At 43.6% G+C, this 19,348-nt stretch overlaps 1 protein-coding gene across 14 annotated transcripts in view; it reads right to left on the bottom strand.

Moving 5' to 3' along the window:
- The window catches only part of DYM (dymeclin), a 248,237-nt gene that overhangs the window by 222,974 nt on the left and 5,915 nt on the right, over window positions 1-19,348 (bottom strand). For 12 of the 14 annotated variants that reach the window (XM_036322093.1, XM_036322091.1, XM_036322089.1 and 9 more), the window contains one exon: window positions 10,617-10,808. In XM_036322093.1, coding sequence (XP_036177986.1) covers window positions 10,617-10,756 — 140 coding nt within the window. In that variant the 5' untranslated portion in view covers window positions 10,757-10,808. Of the gene's footprint in view, window positions 1-10,616; window positions 10,809-19,348 lie in introns of those variants that run through there. The other 2 variants (XM_036322098.1, XM_036322096.1) reach the window with 2 other exon arrangements.

The raw sequence follows: 19,348 nt of genomic DNA, 5'->3' as shown, positions 1-19,348 counted from the left end.
TGATATTATATTAATAATGTCATTTTCAGCCCACTACATACATACTCTGACAAATTATATGTTTGTCATTTTAAAACACCATCTGAGCAAATCAACAAGTAACCATTCAGAAAAGTATGGAAGCATTCCTGAGACTTTTTCCCCCTTACCTTAGCAAAGAGAGAATTACAGAAATCATTCACAAAACTAACTAGAATCAGCCCATTCAGTGGTTAAACTGTGGGAATATTAATGTTTTAAAAGGGCCTATTCATAGAAAAAAGTCAAAGGATAAAAACTGCACATAAATTTATTATAGCAATTTTTAACATACTAAACAGAACCAAAAAGGTATTTATATTCATGTGATTCACAGGCAATCCTATATGCTGTCATTCAACTGCCAAAATGAAAGGAACTATAACTATTAAAGTGTCGAAGTTTCAGCAACTACCATGCAAGATAATATTATATTTATTTTCTCAAGAAAGTAACAGAGAAAAAAAAAGACTTAAAAATTCAGATTCCAGCCAACACAGTGAGAAAAAGAAAGAAGGGTATACTTGGAACAAAACTTACTTGTCTCCTTATTTTAATGTTTTAAACATGCTAGTTATATCTTCCCCCACATAAACATTAGTTTAAGGGAGAGATCAGCTCTGGGCAAACTCAAGTATCTTCCAAAATGATTTTGCATAGAAAGGTATTAATGAAGGAACAGATTTTGACTCAAGATGTAAAAACTGAACTTCTTTTGGTCTCTCAATTGAGAAACTAAGATGCCAAAAAAAGTCTCAAATTATTTATTCCCTTAGTAAAATGGCCTAGTATACTCTTTTGGTCCCTGTTCAAGTGAACCTATGATGAAGGAATTAGAAGTGGGTTTAGAAAACAGTTTAGTAATTATCCTAGGCATCAAAAATTCTAAGAAAAAATTAATTTTACAATCACTTAATTGTTCTGTCAGTTAAAAACTTGTGACCTAATTCAATAAAAGTCTCTTTCCCTGTTTTTCAACTAAGGAAACAGATCAAGAAACTCAGAAGAAAAAAGAAAAGAAACTCAGAAAAGATCCGTCAGACAGCTCCCCTTCACAGAGACGACACATACTACTCAAGGCAAGGTTAAAATAATGGACAGATTTCATGTGTTAATTATACATAATGTAATCATTACATTTATGTTGTAAAGAAGTACCTGCTATTATGACCTATTGCTTTGAAAGTGCTTGAAAATGTGAATACAGCCCTGGCCGGTGTGGCTCAGCTGGCTGGGCATCATCCAGTGCACCAGGAGGCTGCTGGTTCAATTCCCAGTCAAGGGCACATACGTGGGTTGTGGGCTCCATCTCTGGTAGGGGGTGTGCAGGAGGCAGCCAATCGATGTTGTGCTCTCACATCAATGTGTCTCTCTCTCTCCCTCTCCCTTCTTCTCTCTCAAAAAAGCAGTAAACTATTCTCTTTTTTAAAGTGAATATATAAGGTGGTGATTCTTTTCTTAAAGATTATCAGATAATTAACCAATAATTGAAGTTTGTTCTGTGATTATCCCCCCAAATGAGGATTGTAAAGCATCAAGGCCAACAGATCTGTCTCAGTACCACACAAACCTGGTTAAATCTGGTCCAGAACAGCTACTTACTAGCTGTCTGACCTTGGGTAACCTCCCTAGCTCTCACTTTTCCCAGAATGATCACAGAATCTATCGCATAGATTGGGTATGAGAACGTAATTAGGAAATGCCCCTAAGGCAATGAGCCCAGCACCTGGCACACAGTAAGTGCTCAATAAGTAACCGCTGCCCTGGCCAGTGTGGCTCACTTGGTGGGGCACTGTCTTGAACACTCAAGGGTTGTCGGTTCCATTCCTGGTAGAGGGCCAGCAGGTGGCAGCCAACTGATGTTTGCTCACCCATCAGTTTCTCTCTCTCCCTCCCCTTTCCTCTCTCTCTAAAATAAATTTTAAAAATCTTTTAAAAATAATATAAATAAATAACTGCTAAGTTAAGATAGATGTTTACATTAGCCAAGCCTCTTAGCTGAATGTGCATATTGTTTATAATGTAAGGGGGAATCCTAAAAGAAAAATCAGAGTGGTCACTGAACCCTAACAATGCTGAAGAGAAATGAAAGACATTTAAAAGAATTTTCTAAGAAAGTACAACAAACTGAAGTTTAAAAAATATAGTGATGTGGTGTATTCATACAATGGCTATTATTCAGCCTAAAAAGGAGGGAAATTCTGTTATGTGCTACAACCTGGATATAACTTGAAAATATTATGCTAAGTGAAATTAGCCAAACACAAAACGTCAAATATTATGTGATTCCACTTATATCAGTTACCAAGAATAGGCAAATTCACAGAAAGAAAGAATAGAGGTTGCTACCAAAGGGGTTAGGGCCGTGGTCAGCAAACCGCGGCTCACGAGCCACATGCGGCTCTTTGGCCCCTTGAGTGTGGCTCTTCCACAAAATACCATGTGCAGGCGCGCACGTACAGTGGGATTGAAACTTCGTGGCCCATGCCCAGAAGTCGGTTTTCGGCCTGGGCGAGTCTATTTTGAAGAAGTGGCGTTAGAAGAAGTGGGGGGTGTCAGTCGGGAGACGGGAGACACGGTGCAGGCGGCCGCGGGATACGCTGCGCTGGGGAGGCATTCGCGATTCATGCACGAGTTGAGTGAGTCAGTCCGTCAGCAGCCTCACTGTGCAGTGGTTAGTGCTAGTCGCCTCCGCAAATTGCGCGCGGGTGACAAAAGATAGACGAAACAAGTATACCAGACGAGTGTGGATGGGAGAGTTGGAAGGGGTCGACCTCAGCGAACGTACCTCAATCAGATTGAGGGCGTTTTTAGCAAAGGCCAGCTTAGGAGTACCCTAATTAAGTTAATAACAATGTACCTACCTATATAGTTTAAGTTTAAAAAATTTGGCTCTCAAAAGAAATTTCAATCGTTGTACTGTTGATATTTGGCTCTGTTGACAAATGAGTTTGCCGACCACTGGGTTAGGGGAACAGGAAATGGAGAGTTATTATTTAATGGGTACAGGGTTTCTGTTTGAAATGATGGAAAGTTCTGGAAATGTACAGTGGTGATGACTAAACAACGCTGGGAATGTACTTAATACCTCTGAATCATACACTTCAAAATGGTAAATTTTAAGTTATGTTAATTTTACCACAATAAAACCCACTATGTGAGTAAAATCCACATTGTAGGAGAGTTAGTAAATTACGGCAGCCTAGGCTCAATGCTCAGACACTGCCATTAAGACATGCTTGTCTCTTTAAACCATGCAACATAAGAAACCTTTAACATGGCCAAAGGACCCAAGGTAATGTGTTTCCTTGCTCGCTGTTCTGCCTCCCTGGACTTCTGCCATTCCTCAAACAGGCAGAACTTGCTCCTGCTTCAGGTCCTTCACACCTGCTGCTCCTTCTACCTGGACGCTCTTTCCCAGGATCGCATGCCTCACTCCCCAATTTCACTACCTGTCTCTGCTGAAGTGCTGCTTCCCCAGAGACCCTCTATCTGAAGAAATCTCCTGCTTTCTGTTTGTTCCCATTCCGTCCCACTCCATGACCTTGCTCTGCTTTTGTTATTGCATTTGACACTTCCAGAAATGACGTTATGTATTTATTTCTTTACTTGTTTATTACCCACACCTCCACTAAAATATAAACTTGATGAGGGCAGGGACCTCATCCCTCATATTCACTGCAAGGTTTCCAGCCCTTAAAAATGGTACCTGGCGGGAGATATCTGTAATACTATCAGCAATAAAAAAATATATTTTTAAAAAGTGGTACCTGGCAAATGGGAGGCATTTTTTGGGTAAATAAATGTAAATATATTATATATAAATCAATTTTTTTAAAGTTACATAGGAGTATAATCTCATGTTTGTGGGAGGGAAAGACATATAAAATGTATATGTCCATCTACAGGTATGGGCATTTTAAAAAGTATGCAAGAATAAATGAGAAAATGTCAACAGTAGTTATCTCTATGTGATGAGAATACATGACTATTTTCCCTTTTGTTTCTGTATTTTCTAACTTTAATGAAAGAGTTGGTGATTTTTTTTTAAAGATTAATTTACCAACAAAACTACTAATAATTCATTTAACTTATATAATTAGGGATTTGTACAAAGACTTGGCTACAAGAAGTTCATCAGAGTTTTTTATCTATAATAATAAAAGCATAATATGCTAATTAGACCGGACAACCTTTCGGAAGAAGTCGGGGCTGCGAGGGAAGCCCGGGTTTCAGGTGCCAGAGGGAAGCCGGGGAAGGAAGGCCTACTCTTGCACGAATTTCGTGCACCGGGCCTCTAGTATAATCATGAAAAATAAGAAACAATCAACATGTTCAACATTAGTTCAATAGTTATGTATATCCATAAGAGAAAACATTCTACAACTTAAAATGATGTTGTAGGAAAACACAATAATTATGTACATCCATAAAACAGGACATTCTACAACCATTTAAAACTATGTTGTAGGAAAACACTGTACGAGGGAAATGTGAATTAGAGAAACATACAGAATATGATGCAAGCACTTTGAGAGAACTGAAAGGATATACCCAACATGTTAACAACGGTTACTTCTCACTGCTATTATTTTTATCTTCTTTCCCTCCTTGTGCTTTCCTGACTTTAAAGTACTGAAAATGAGCATGCATTGCTCTGGTACTCAGGAATGGGAACAAATATAAATGCTGCCTTCTTGCCTTATTTGAGCACCATCTAGTGCTCAGTATATATAACACAACTTTCATAATACAGTAAGGTTTCTAAAGAGTAGCCTTTATAAAAAGGGCGTTGTGGAAGCACAAAGACAAGTATTACTAGAATCAGTGTCTGGCCTAATTTTTAAAAAAACTGAACAATTAATTCAAAAGAGTCATAGAATGTTTAATCATTAGGATAAGGCAGTCATCAGAAAATTGGTGAAATTTCTGCTGCTATTTTCATCCCTCAAATATTTTAGACTAACTCTCAAGACAGAGCCCTTGATCTTGTTTAAATTAATGGCTATTTATTCCTGAAAGAAGAGGAAAGTCAGGCACTGTACATGCCTTACGGTGTTTTATCCTCCCCACAAGTCTACATGGTGGGCATTATGATTTCCATTTTACAGAAGCATTTAAAGGCTCAGTAAGATGAAGCAGCTTGCCTAAGCTCAAAAAGCTAATGAATAAATGGGGAGACTGGGATACAAGACACAGTTGGTCTGGCTCCAAAATCTATGCTCCCCCTGCCATGCTTCCTGCCTCTGTTCTCAATACTTTACCCCAAATCACTGCACCTTTTGGCAACATGATTCTCATTGTAAATAAGCTGTCTAAATAAGCTCAGCGCTGCTCTCAAATCTAGAACTCTTAAGCTCAGTAAGTATTAACAACAAGAGCGTTGACAAGGACGTGGAGAAAAGGGAACCCTCGTGCACTGTTGGTGAGAATGCAGACTGGTGCAGCCACTGTGGAAAGTAGCATGGAGTTACTTCAAAAAATAAAAAAAATGAAACTGCATTATGGCCTAGCAATTCCACTTCTGGGACTGTATACAAAGAAACCAGAAATACTAATTCAAAAGAATATATGCACTCCCATGTTCATTGCAGTGTTATTTACAATAGCCAAGATTAGGGAGCAGCCTCAGTGCCCATCAGTAGATGAGTGGATAAAAAAGCTGTGGTACATTTACACAATGGAATACTATTCAGCCATAAAAAAGGTCTTACCTTTTGCAACAGCATGGATAGACCTGGAGAGTATTATGTATGCTCAATGAAATAAGTCAGTCAGAGAAAAGCAAGTACCCTATAATTTCACTTATATGTGGAATCTAAGGAACAAAATAAACTAACAAAGTAGAGACAGACTCATGGATACAGAGAACAGTCTGACAGCTGTCAGACGGTAGGGGGTCGAGGGTTGAATGAGAAGGGTGAAGGGATTAAGCAAAGAAAAAAAAAAGAAAGACTCATGGACACAGTACAGTGACTGATTGCCAGAAGGAAGGCGGGGTGGGGGCAGGTGGAAGAGAACAAAGTGGGGATAAATGGTGATAGAAGAAGACTTGACTTGGGGTGGTAAGCACTCAATACAATATACATACAGATGATGTATTATAGAATTGTATAGCTGAAACCTGTAAAATTTTATTAACCAATGTCACCCCAATAAATCAATTTTAAAAATATTAATGCTTACATCAAATATCAACCTAAAACAAAACTTTTAAAATATATTTTTCTATATAAAGTTCTGTTAACTAGATACATCAGTTTCACAAGGATGTAGGACTTCCGTTTCCTGCTTAGGCACAGAACTTCAGCCCTTCATCACATGGTGGTGATGTAACTGCTACTGCCTCACATTTGGTTTTCCTGACCTACTTTCTCTTCCTTCCTGTCTATCACTCACCTTACCTAAAAAGCAACCTCCCTAAAACAATACTTTCCCCAAATCCATTCAACAAAAACCTACCAGGGATCAGAATTCTAATCCTCCGCTTTCTAACAGGTGTGCCAAAAACGGGCAACAAATTTTGATGTTCCCATTCAGCCCTCTGTGGTCAGAATTGCCACACCCTTCAGAGCCTCCAGGCCACTAGAGCAGCCTCATCAGTTTACCCTGAAACATCATGAAATGCAGGGGTTAACAAAAGTAGGCTTACAGTTGTGTTATGCAAAACACAGTTTATTCCTGTATAATTATTTATTAACTAGAGGGGCCTGGTGCCCAGATTTGTGCACCAGTGGGGTCCCTCGGTGTGGCCTGCAGCGATCAGGCCAAAACCGGCAATCCAACACTGCCTGCTGCTCCTGCCTGCCACTCCCACTCATCCCAGCCCCACTGTGCCTGCCACAGGCTCACACCCAGTCAGTCCCATTCAGGAGAGGCTCGCCTCTCTGCAGCGATGCTCACCAGCCATGAGCCCTGCGTCTGGAGCCCGTGGGTCAGCTGAGCAGTGCTCCCGCTGTGGGAGCACACAAACCACCAGGGGGAAGCTCTTGCATTGAACGTCTGCCCCCTGGTGGTCAGTGCGGAACATAGTGACTAGTCAACCAGTTGTTTGGTTGCTTAGGCTTTTATATAGACTAGAGGCCCGGTGCACGAAATTCATGCACAGGTGCAATCCCTAGGCCTGGCAGACGATCGAAGTATGGTGATTCCACTGCTGTCCACTGCCAGCGCCACGTCACCGAAGCCCGCCATGTTTTGCACCGCCCCCTGGTGGTCAGTGCACATCATAGCAAGCGGTCGAACTCCCAGTCGAACTCCTGGTCAAGGGAACAATTTGCATATTAGGCTTTTATTATATGGGATTATTGTATTATAACTGTAAGCCTATTTTTGACCACCCCCATATGTTGGGAAGTGCTTTCATTTCTCATGTCCTTCTAACATAAACTGGAAAAATTAATGGAAGTGTTTTGGTCATACTTTATTCACAGCACAAGAATCACTTCTACTCATATGTATAAGGTTATTCACTGATGTACCATATGTAATAACAAAACACTAGAAGCAATTCAATTGGTAAAAGTATATTGCTACATTAATTTTGGTATATTCAGCCATGACATGCGATGCCCCATGAAAATGAGAAAGCTAATATAGAGAAGGCTCTCCAAGACACAGTCATTGAAAAAAAGCACAAAGTACAGAAGTATGTGTTATTATTAGTCTAAAATGAGGGGGATGTATGTGCATATTTGTTTGTATATGCATGTGCTATGGTCTGAATGTTTATGTCCCCCGAAAATTCATATATTGAAATCCTAACCGCCAAAGGTGCAAGTATATGGTATTAGTAGGTGGGCCTTTGAGGGTGATTAGGTCATGAGGTGGAATCCTCATGAATGGGATTAGTGCCTTTTATTATTAGAAAGGCCCCAGAAAGCTTGTTGGCTCCCTCCACTGTGAGGACAGAGAGAATGTGCAGGCTGTGAACTAGAAGAGGGCCATCGCCCAACCATGCTGGCGCTGAGAGCTCAGACTTCCTGCTCCAGAACCCTGAGCAACAAATTCTTGCTATAAGCTACCTAGTCGGTGGTATTTTGTTCAAGTAGCTCTCATGGACTAAAACAACATGAAGCATCCCTTAAGTCTACCAGACCTGAGGCCCTGAACCTTCGCTTTCCTGTTGAAGTGCTTGGTTCATCAGCCGCTCGTTTCATTGTGAATTTTCAGAATTTTTTCACGTCAAACCACACAAAGTCAATTCAAACACATGGGGGCAGACATTTGCAATGGCTAACCATGAGGTTTGACTACGATTGGTTGGTTATTTTTAGTTTGTGACGCATTTTTTTCAAGTACTAGGCAAAGTACCGAAAATTAGGTACAGCGGTCTGGTAGGGTTAAAACAGTGGTTCGCAATCCTGGCTGCACATTAGAATCACCTGGGAAATTTTTTTTAAATCCTGATTTCTGGGCCTCATCCTCCAGAAATTGTTTCTTTGTTATGGGGTAGGGCAACAACATTAGTAACAAAGAAACAGAATTTCCGGAGGATGAGGCCCAGATATCAAGATTTTAAAAAGATTCCCAGGTGATTCTAATGTGCAGCCGAGGTTGAGAACCACTGCCTTAAAAGGACAGCTAAGAAAAGTGATAACATCTCTTGCCTCTGGGGTAGAGAACTAAGCACGTGGGAGGACCGAAGAAGGAGACTCCCAGTTTTACAACCTTTGAATCTTTGAATTTTGATCCAGAAGAATGCATTACTTTTCATACAAAAATAAATAAAATTATAATTTATTAAATTCCCTCTGCAGACACCATGGCTCTTCCATCTCTTCCTATCATCTGCCAATGCTAGGGCGGGCTCCAGCCCACAGGACAGGCCCCTGTGACCAGCACTTTCCTTCAGGCTGGCTGGTATCCCACTGGTCCACACCCACACACAGAACTGTGTCACGCCTCAATGCCTTGGTCCATGCTCTTTTCAAAAATGTCAGGATTCTGACCTAGCCGGTTTGGCTCAGTAGACAGAGTGTCAACCAGTGATCTGAAGGGTCACAGACTGGATTCCAGTCAAGGGCGCGTACCTCGGTTAGCGGCTCCATCCCTTGCCCTGGTCAGGGTGCGCGTGGGAAGCAGCCAATAGATGTCTCTCTCCCACTTCAATGTTTCTCTTTCTCCCCTTTCACCCCCTCCTTCCTCCCTTCCACTCTTTCTAAAAATCAATGGAAAAATATCCTTGGGTAAGGATTAACAAAAATAAAATAAAATAAAATAAAATAGAATAATAAAATATAAAATAAAATAAAAATGTCAGGATTCTCCTTCTTGCTTGCTCTGCTTCTAAATCATCCACCTTCTTTGGGGCTCTGTTCATATTGCAACCCCTCCAAAATATTTTCCAGAATCCTGAAATCCTGCCTATCCCACACAGTATCCATGCACCCTCTGATTTTTTACTTGCATATCTAGAATATGGCTGGAATTTGTACATCTGATTTTATAACTGAATTATTTAAAAAAAATGTTTAGTCAGGAAATAATAATTTCTGCTGAAGGATGGAGTGATTACCACAATATTATACAATTAGAATATCAAAAAAAGTGAAAATCTGATCATGCCCTTTCTGATGAAAATCTTTCCATGGTTTCTACTGATATTAGGACAAAATCAAAACTCATTAATATTTTTCACCAGAACCCTCAAATCTTCCAAACCTCCTCCCTCACCACTCCTCTTAAGTTTCGCATACTTGACATGTCATTCCTCACCACTGGACTTTCCTTATGTTGTTCCCTACCTTGACCAGTCCTCTCCTATTCCCAAGCCCTCTTTCCTCTGGCTCAGGAATCAGTTTAAAAGTGAAATATTGGTTTTCACCTATCAAACTGACAAAGGTCAAAAAATCTAAAAATGCATTAAATTGACAATGGTGTGCGGAAATATACCTTCTCACACATTGCTGGCAGTAGTATAAATTGTTACAACTTCCACGGAGCACAGTTTGGCAATATCTACCAAGATAACAACTGCATATGCAGTTTGACCCAGCATTTTTACTTTCTAAACTAGAGATATATTTGTATGCATGAGAAATAATGTATGTAGCATTAGTTGTTATAGCAAAAGACTGGAAACAATCTATGTAAATGTCCACCAAGAGAAAACTGATTATATTCTATAAATATTCTGCAGACATTTAAAAGAAAAAGGCAGTTGCCTATATGCTTAGATATATTTTAATTAACTGGGAAGAAAAAGCCAGAGATAGCAAGCAAAAAAAGAAAAAGCAAGAAATGTGTAGTATGCTACCACTTGTGTTTAAACAATTTTGCAAAACTATATGAGATATATACTTAAATAACCTTGTACTATCTTTAGAAGGATTAAAAAAAACTATTACCAGGAATCATCTCTGGGGAAGGGAGGTGGTTGTTGGTTGAGTGGAAGAAAAGAAAGAAAAACTTACTTCCTACCTTTCTACCTTTTGGATTTTCTACTGGTACATGTATGATAAACAGACAGGCAGATAATAGAAGGATGAATGGATAAATGGACAGAGAGACATTAAAAAAAATTTTTTTTAACTGAGCATACCACACAAATGTATGTGGCCCTCTATACAAATTTTAATCTCCAAGTGCTCTCTTACCTGCTGGTTGGTGCAGGGAAAGAAAAGGAGAGAAGCTGATTCCAGAACGGGTCGTTCTCAGAGACAGATTCTGTGCCGGAGAGCTTTTTTAAGTACTCATTTTTGGGAAGATCACCAAGTCTGCTGCTGTTGGATCCCATCTTCTAATCTGGGAGACAACTTGTCCTTAAACCTTCATTTCCACAAGACAACCTGGAAAAAAATGAAAAGAAATTTCAAACTTATTCAAAACAATCCTCAAACTTTTCCTTCCCCTTGACCTAAATGTAAAAACACTATAAACATACTAAAGGAAATCAGAACCTTTCTTTATTTTTAAATATATGAGACATCAGATACAAAGTTACAAGGAGAAAAATGGAGCTAACCTCTGTCTTAACCAACACAAACACAAAAGTCAGAATCTACACTTGTAGATCTTAGAATGGGCGTACCTCCCGCCCCTAGGCAGCAACAACAGGGTACTATCTGCTGAGCAGAGTGAAGGCAGTGCCCGAGGCAGCTGAATGCCCAAGGAACAAGCGAAGACTAGCCACTGAAGTACCCGTCAGAAAGTTCCACCTGCTCCCCACCCTCACAGAGAGCAGGGCAGAAAACTGAGGTCCACTGGCATCTCTTCTGCCAAGGATCATACCAAGCATCACACACACACACACACACACACACACACACACACACACACACACACGACCTGGACCCAGTTTACTGTATTTGGAACTCCCAAGACTCTTACTTATGAAAACCAGAATAAAATGGAACTTAAAAAACCCTGTATCCAGCCCTGACCAGTCTGGCTCAGTGGCTAGAGCGTCGGCCTGTGGACTGAAGTATCCCAGGTTCGATTCCGGTCAAGGGCATGTACCTTGGTGGCGGGCACATCCCCAGTAGGGGTGTGTGCAGGAGGCAGCTGATGGATGTTTCTCTCTCATGGATGTTTCTAACTCTCTATCCCTCTCCCTTCCTCTCCGTAAAAAATCAATAAAATATATTTTTTTTAAAAAAGAAAAGAAAAAGAAAAACCCTGTATCCAATCAGCTCACCTCCTAAGAGTCCTACTGCTCTTCCCTCCTGCTGTGCCTCAAGGCTTCCTAGGCTCTCAGCTCTTCTTTCTCTCCATTTGTCAGTAACTGAGCCTTTCTTCTCCTGGTTTCACTAGTGGCTTCCATGTTACTCTCAAACCTCTCCTAGTCCCAACCTCTGACCAGAATGCCAGTTCTACCTAGATCCCTAAGATACTGAAGATTTTTTTAAACTCAAGGATAACATATTTTAATTATGTGTGTAACATATAAGCAGTAATTTTGTGGATAACAATGCCCCTCACATAAGTGTATACTAAAAACAAGAAGCATGCTATGGCTTATGCCATTAGAAGTAAACCTTTCAAAGGACCTATTTTTCTAAATTTTTATTTATTGATTTTAGAGAGAGAGGAAGGAAGAGAAGGGAGTAGAGAGAGATGAGAGAAACATCAATTTGTTGTTCCACTTACCTACGTACCCAGTGGTTAACTCTTGCATGTGCCCTGACCAGGGATCGAACCACAACATGAGTGTATATGCTCTAACCAACTGAGCGACCCAGCCAGGGATTCAAAAGACCCTATTTTAATGCAATGTAGTCAAGAACATGTGTGTGCAAAACTGATTCCATCCTCCCTCTCAAAACCAGTTTGCCCTCTCAACTTCCACTACTCCCCTGAAGTTCTCATTATGTAAAAACTACCCTCGAATGTGATTCTTCTGTAGTATATATGACATACCTCCTGAGGTAGATATCCTAGATATGCAAACTGACCCTAACAGCAGAAAGACTGGGAATGACTGGTCACTATGACACACACTGACCACCAGGGGGCAGATGCTCAATGCAGGAGCTGCCCCCTGGTGGTCAGTGCACTCCCACAGGGGGAGCTCTGCTCAGCCACAAGCCAGGCTGATGGCTGCCAGTACAGCGGTGGTGGTAGGAGCCTCTCCCGCCTCCTCAGCAGCACTAAGGATGTCCGACTGCAGCTTAGGCCTGCTCCCTGCTGGCAAGTGGACATCCCCTGAGGGCTCCCGGGCTGCCAGAGTGATGTCTGACTGCCAGCTTAGGCCCAATTCCCCAGGAGTGGGCCTAAACCAGCAGGTGGTCATCCCCCAAGGGGTCCCAGACTGCGAGAGGGCACAGGCCAGGCTGAGGGACCCCCCCCCGCCCCAGTGCACAAATTTTTGTGCACCAGACCTCTAGTTCCTAAATAATAATTTACAGTAAAAAAAAAAACTATTGTTGTTAAATTAAGTGGATTGTACTCTCTTTACCTTCTCTCCTTCAGGAAGGATCTGCATGTGCTCTGGCTTGTGTTTTAACCTCTATGTGAGTGACCCCAGAACTAATGTTTTATTCTAACTTCTCAGTCAAAATCTAAGCAAAAATCTTTACTTAATGGCCATTTCAATTTGATGTCTTAATATCATCATAAATTTTAAAACAGATTTTAACATTGCCCCCCAAAATAAGCAACCCCTCCAAGCCTTTTTGACTCAAATTCTCACTCACATAACCAACCATTCATTCCATAAATACCTATTACACACGTCCTATCAATGCCAGGTGTTATGCTGGAAACTGAACATGTAAAAATGATTAAGACCAAGTTCCTTGCCATTCATGAACCCAAAGCCTATTTAACACATATGGTATGTATCACAGTGGAGTTATTTATACACAAAAAGCTACGAAAACACACAGGAGCATCTGAGACAGCGGGAACAGTATGTGCAATGGTACTTTTACTCGGCCAGCTCTATGTCGGAAACGAGGCTAAGTGCTGTACAATTACTGCTTCATTTCGTCCCTACGAACAACTCCAAGAGGTGGTCATCATGTTCTCATTTTACAGATGAGGAAGCTAAGGTACAGAAGGGTTAAGTAACTTCCCCAAGGCCCCAGAGGTCATAAGTGGCAGAGCCAGGATTTGAACCCAGGTCACCTCATTCCAGAATCCCTGGTCTTTACCACACTATAGGGCAGTGATGGTGAACCTATGACACGCGTGTCAGAGGTGACACACGAACTCATTTTTGGTTGATTTTTCTTTGTTAAATGGCATTTAAATATATGAAATAAATATCAAAAATATAAGGCTTTGTTTTACTATGGTTGCAAATATCAAAAAATTTCTATATGTGACACGGCACCAGAGTTAAGTTAGGGTTTTTCAAAATGCTGACATGCCGAGCTCAAAAGGTTCGCCATCACTGCTATAGGGTGACTCTCCAATGACATCAACAAGTCCTGTGGGTTCTTCTACAACATCCACAGTGCTACATAGCGTCTTTTAAATCCATCTCTTCCTTTATATTCCCACTGCCTCCATGCTAGACCAGGCTTCTATAATCTCACATGACTTAGTGCAACAATATCCAGGTGTCTTTACTTCCAATCTTTCCACTTAGACTGACTGTTCGCACTCCACTACTGCATTAATCCTTAAAAGAAATAGGAAATTCAGTCCAGCATTGCAATAAAGAAAGGTTCTAGTGTGAGCTAGATTCTGTTAAATCTGTATAAGAATCAGTCTGAATCTCCATTTACAACTTATAAAACCTCACTGCATTATGGGAAAAACAACAATACTTACAACTCATAAGATATTATAGGATGAAGCAAGGTGATCCATACAATGTACTCAGCCCTGGCCGGTGTGGCTAAGTCAGCGGTTCTCAACCTGTGGATTGCAACCCCTTTGGGGGTCGAACGACCCTTTCACAGGGGTCGCCTAAGACCATCAGAAAACACATATGTAATTACATATTGTTTCTGTGATTAATCACTATGCTTTAATTATGTTCAATTTGTAACATTGAAATTGGGGGTCACCACAACATGAGGAACTGTTTTAAAGGGTCGCGGCATTAGGAAGGTTGAGAACCACTGGGCTAAGTGATTAGTGTGTCAGCTCATGCACCGAAGGGTCTCGGGTTCAATTCCCAGTCAGGGCACATTGGGTTGTGCCAACGTGAATACAGAAGACAACCTATCAATGCTTCTCTCTCAGACAGATGTTCTCTCTCTCTCTCTCTCTCTCTTCCTTCCTCTAAGCATGTCCTCGGGTAAGGATTAAAAAACAACAACCTGGCACAGTGTATGATTAGCCAAATAAAAAGTGAAATACAATTTATTTTTAATATTAGTAAAATAACCACTTTCATCATTTCACTCAACAGCTCAAAAACATTCAATGATTCTTCAGTTGTCTGACATTCAAGACCCTCCACAGTCTGAAAGATCACTTTCCAACTACCGTCCAAACCAGTGGCTCTCAAACTTAAATGTACATGAAAAACACCTGAGAAGCATGTGGCTAAAAATACAAATGCCTGGGCCTCAAAAAATTCAGAATATCAGGGTAGGACCCAGGCATCTGAATTTTCTAAAAAGCATTCACAGCCCAGCCACGGTGGCTCAGTGGTTGAACGTCAACCTATGAACTATGAGGTCACAGTTCAATTCCCGGTTAAGGCACATGCCAGGGTTGCAGGCTAGATCCCCAGTGTGGGGTGTGCAGGAGGCAGCCAATCAATGATTCTCTCTCATCATTGATGTTTCTATCTCTCTCGCTATCTACCTTCCTCTCTCTGAAATCAATAAAAATATTTTTTTAAAAAAAGAAATGGCACTTGAAATTAAAAATAAGATAAAAAATTCAACAGAAAGGAGGCCAAGGAAATTCCCATAATAAATTTAAAAAAGAAGACAAACAGATGGAAAACAGGAGACTGAAAATTAGAAGACCTGTTTAGAAGGTCTTAACAATTACAGGAGTTCTAAAAGGATAGCACAAACAAAACAGAGGGATGTTCCTGCCAAGTCAGAAACTGTGCAGGGCCTGAGATTTTACCTTACCTTGTGTGAATGCTAATAACAAAGGCAACGAAGACATGAAGCCTCTGGGACACAGACAAAAACAACTCATCACGCACAGCAACAGCGGTAGCCAGAGTAACACCCTGCATTAGTTTCCTGGGGCCCAATCCCCACAGGTCTTTCAAAGCATTTGGTAAAAGTTAGTAATATGTTCATGGAAAAATAAGCAAATGGTGGGGGCAGGTGGGCAGGGAAACAAGGTAAATTACTCAGCTCAGCAGTGAGCAATATTTATGTAGTCAAAATAATGTAAACACTAATTTAACCAAGAATTTTTATATATCTATACTAGATGTCCGGTGCACGAATTCATGCACAGGTAAGGTCCCTTTGGGGCTGATCTGCCCGTCGCACCCAGTCCCGATTGGGGCTGATCAGGGCCAGCCGGCCAGGGGGAGGGACTGCGGGAGGTTGGCTGTGGGAGTGCACTCACCACCAGGCAGCAGCTCCCGCGTTGAGCACCTGCCCCCTGGTGGTCAGTGCACATCATAGCGACTGGTCGACTGGCTGTTCGGTCAACCAGTCATAATGGTTGCTTAGGCTTTTATATATATAACTAGAGGCCCGGTGCACAAAAATTTGTGCACCGGGCGGGGGGGGGGGCGGCGGGGGATCCCTCAGCCTGACCTGCGCCCATTTGCAGTCCAGGACCCCTTGGGGGATGTCCACCTGTTGACTTAGGCCCACTCCCCGGGGGATCAGGCCTAAGCTAACAGTCAGACATCCTTCTGGCAGCCAGAGAACCCTCAGGGGATGTCCGACTAAAGGCTTAGGCCTCCAAGGGATCAGGCCTAAACTGTTAGTTGGACATTCTTAGTGCTGCCACGGAGGTGGGAGAGGCTCCTGCCACCACCTCTGTGCTGGCCAGCCATGAGTCACCTTCTGGCTGAGTAGCACTCCCCATATGGAAGTGCACTGACCACCAGGGGGCAGCTCCTGCATTGAGCGTCTGCCCCCTGGTGGCCAGTGCGCATCATAGCAACCAGCCATTCTGCTGTTCAGTCAATTTGCATATTGGCCTTTTATTATTATTACTAGAGGCCCAGTGCACAAAAATTTGTGCACTCGGGGGAGAGGGGTGGGTCCCTCAGCCTGGCCTGTGCCCTCTCACAGTCTGGGACCCCTCAGGAGATAACGACCTGCTGGCTTAGGCCTGCTCCCGGGTGGCAGAGGGCAGGCCCAATCCCTAGGTGCAGCACCTGGTCGGGCTCAGAGCAGGGCTGATTGGGGAGTTGGGGCACCGCCCCCTGTCATGCATAGAGCAGGGTGGATCGGGAGGTTGCAATGCCACCCTCAGTCACGCTCAGGGTAGGGCCGATTGGGGGGTTGGGGCACTTCCCCCATCACACTCAAAGCAGGGTCGATGGGGAGGTTGTGGCGCCACCCCGTCACGCAAACAGCAGGGCCGATCAGGGGGTTGGGGCACCGCAGCCTGTCACACAAAGAGCCGCAGGGCGATCAGGGGGTTGGGGAGCTCCCCCCTATCAGGCACAGAGCAGGGCTGATCAGGGGTTGGAGTGCCTTCCCCTGTCACGAACAGAACAGGGCAGATAGGGAGGTTGTGGCCCCGCCCCCTGTCACACACAGAGCCGCAGGGCGATCACGGGGTTTGGGCGCTGCCCCCTGTCACGCTGATCCCGGTGCCAGGAGGCCTCGTGGCTCCGCTGATCCTGGTGCTGGGAGGCATATTACCCTTTTACTATATAGGATAGAGGCCTGGTGCACGGGTGGGGGCCGGCTGGTTTGCCCTGAAGGGTGTCCCGGATCAGGGTGGGGGTCCCCACTGGGGTGCCTGGCCAGCCTGGATGAGGGGATGATGGCTGTTTGCAGCTGGTCACACACCCTCAGGGTGGGGGTCCCCACTGGGGTGCCTGGCCAGTCTGGGTGAGGGGCTGAGGGCTGTTTTCAGGCTGGCGGGTGACTGAAGCTCCCAACCACTCCTTTTTTTTGTTTTTTTTTTATTCTGGGCCAGCTTTAGCTCTGAGGCTTGGCTCCAGCTCTTAGGCCTCTGCTGCTGAAAGCAGGTATCTGGTTTGTTTGGGTTCTATAATCGAAACACTGTTTCAACTCCAGCTCTGAGATCCCGGCTGGCTGAAAGCAGGCTTCTGGGGTTTTGTTTAGCTTCTATATTTGTAACAATGTTTCAAACTGCAAGCTCAGAGGCCGGCAGCGGCAGGCAGGGAACGTTGGAGTCCTCCGTCACTGAAGCAAGCAAGCCTCATGTTCGCTTCAAGCTGCCTGGCTGCCGGCCGCCATCTTGGCTGGCAGTTTTGCATATCGCCCTGATTAGCCAATGGGAAGGGTAGCAGACGTACGGCTAATTACCATGTTTCTCTTTTATTAGATAGGAGTAGCGGCACAGTGCACAAAAATTTGTGTACTCGGGGGTAGGGGGTCCCTCAGCCCAGCCTGTGCCCTTTCGCAGTCTGGGACCCCTCGGGGGTGACCACTTGCTGGTTTAGGCCCGCTCCCTGGGGGATTGGGCCTAAGATGACAATCAGACATCCCTCTGGCAGCCCGGCAGCCCTCGAGGGATGTCCACTTGCCAGCGGGAAGCAGACCTAAGCTGCCGTCAGACATCCTTAGCGCTGCTGAGGAGGCAGGAGAGGCCCCCACCACCACCGCTACACTGGTAGCCATCAGCCTGGCTTGTGGCTGAGCAGAGCTCCCACTGTGGGAGCACACTGACCACCAGGGGGCATCTCCTGCATTGAGCATCTGCCATCTGGTGGTCAGTGTGTGTCATAGTGACCAGTCATTCCCAGTCTTTCTGCTGTTAGGGTCAGTTTGGATATTACCCTTTTACTATATAGGATAGCGGCCTGGTGCACGGGTGTGGGCCGGCTGGTTTGCCCTGAAGGGTGTCCCGGATCAGAGTGGGGGTCCCGCTTGGGTGCCTGGATGAGGGGATGATGGCTGTTTGCAGCTGGTCACACCCCCTTCAGGGTGGGAGTCTCCACTGGGGTGCCTGACCAGTCTGGGTGAGGGGCTGAGGGCCGTTTTCAGGCTGGTGGGTGACTGAAGCTCCCAACCTCTCCTTTTTTTCTTTTTCTTTTTATTCTGGGATTTATTTACCTTCTATGGCTGTCACTGGAACTGAGAGCCGGCTTTAGCTCTGAGGCTCGGCTCCAGCTCTGAGACCTCGGCTGCTGAAAGCAAGTATCTGGGTTTGTTTGGCTTCTATAATTGAAACACTGTTTCAGCTCCAGCTCTGAGGCCTGGCTGGCTGAAAGCAGGTTTCTGGGGTTTGTTTAGCTTCTATAATTGCAACATTGTTTCTTAGAGTGCAGCTCAGAGGCCGGCAGCGGCAGGCGGTGAACCTTGGCTTCCTCCATCACTGGAGCAAGCAAACCTCCTGTTCACTTCAGCTGCCGGGCTGCCGGCTGCCATCTTGGTTGGCAGTTACTTTGCATATCGCCCTGATTAGCCAAAGGGAAGCGTGTCGGAGCTACGGTTGATTACCATGTTTGTCTATTATTAGATAGAGAATATAGGATGTCCCTATTTCCCCCTTTTTGTCCCCTCTACCCAGCTCTTGCCCCCATTTCTCTCTGGCCATCACCATACTGTTGTCTGTGTCCATGGGTTGTGCATATATTTTCTTTGGCTAATCCCTTCTTTAAATTCACTTCTTTAAATTTTTATTTTCAGCCTAACCGGTTTACCTCAGTGGATAGAGAATTGGACTGAAAGGTCTCAAGTTCAATTCCGGTCAAGGGCATGTACCTTGATTGCGGGCACATCCCCAGTAGGAGGTGTGCAGTAGGCAGCTGATCGATGTTTCTAACTATCTCTCTCCCTTCCTCTCTGTAAAAAATCAATAA

This window comes from Myotis myotis, unplaced genomic scaffold, assembly GCF_014108235.1.
Source record: "Myotis myotis isolate mMyoMyo1 unplaced genomic scaffold, mMyoMyo1.p scaffold_m19_p_9, whole genome shotgun sequence".
Lineage (NCBI taxonomy): Eukaryota > Metazoa > Chordata > Mammalia > Chiroptera > Vespertilionidae > Myotis > Myotis myotis.
The sequence above is the reverse complement of the archived record's forward strand: the minus strand, read 5'-3'. Positions and strand labels throughout refer to the sequence as shown.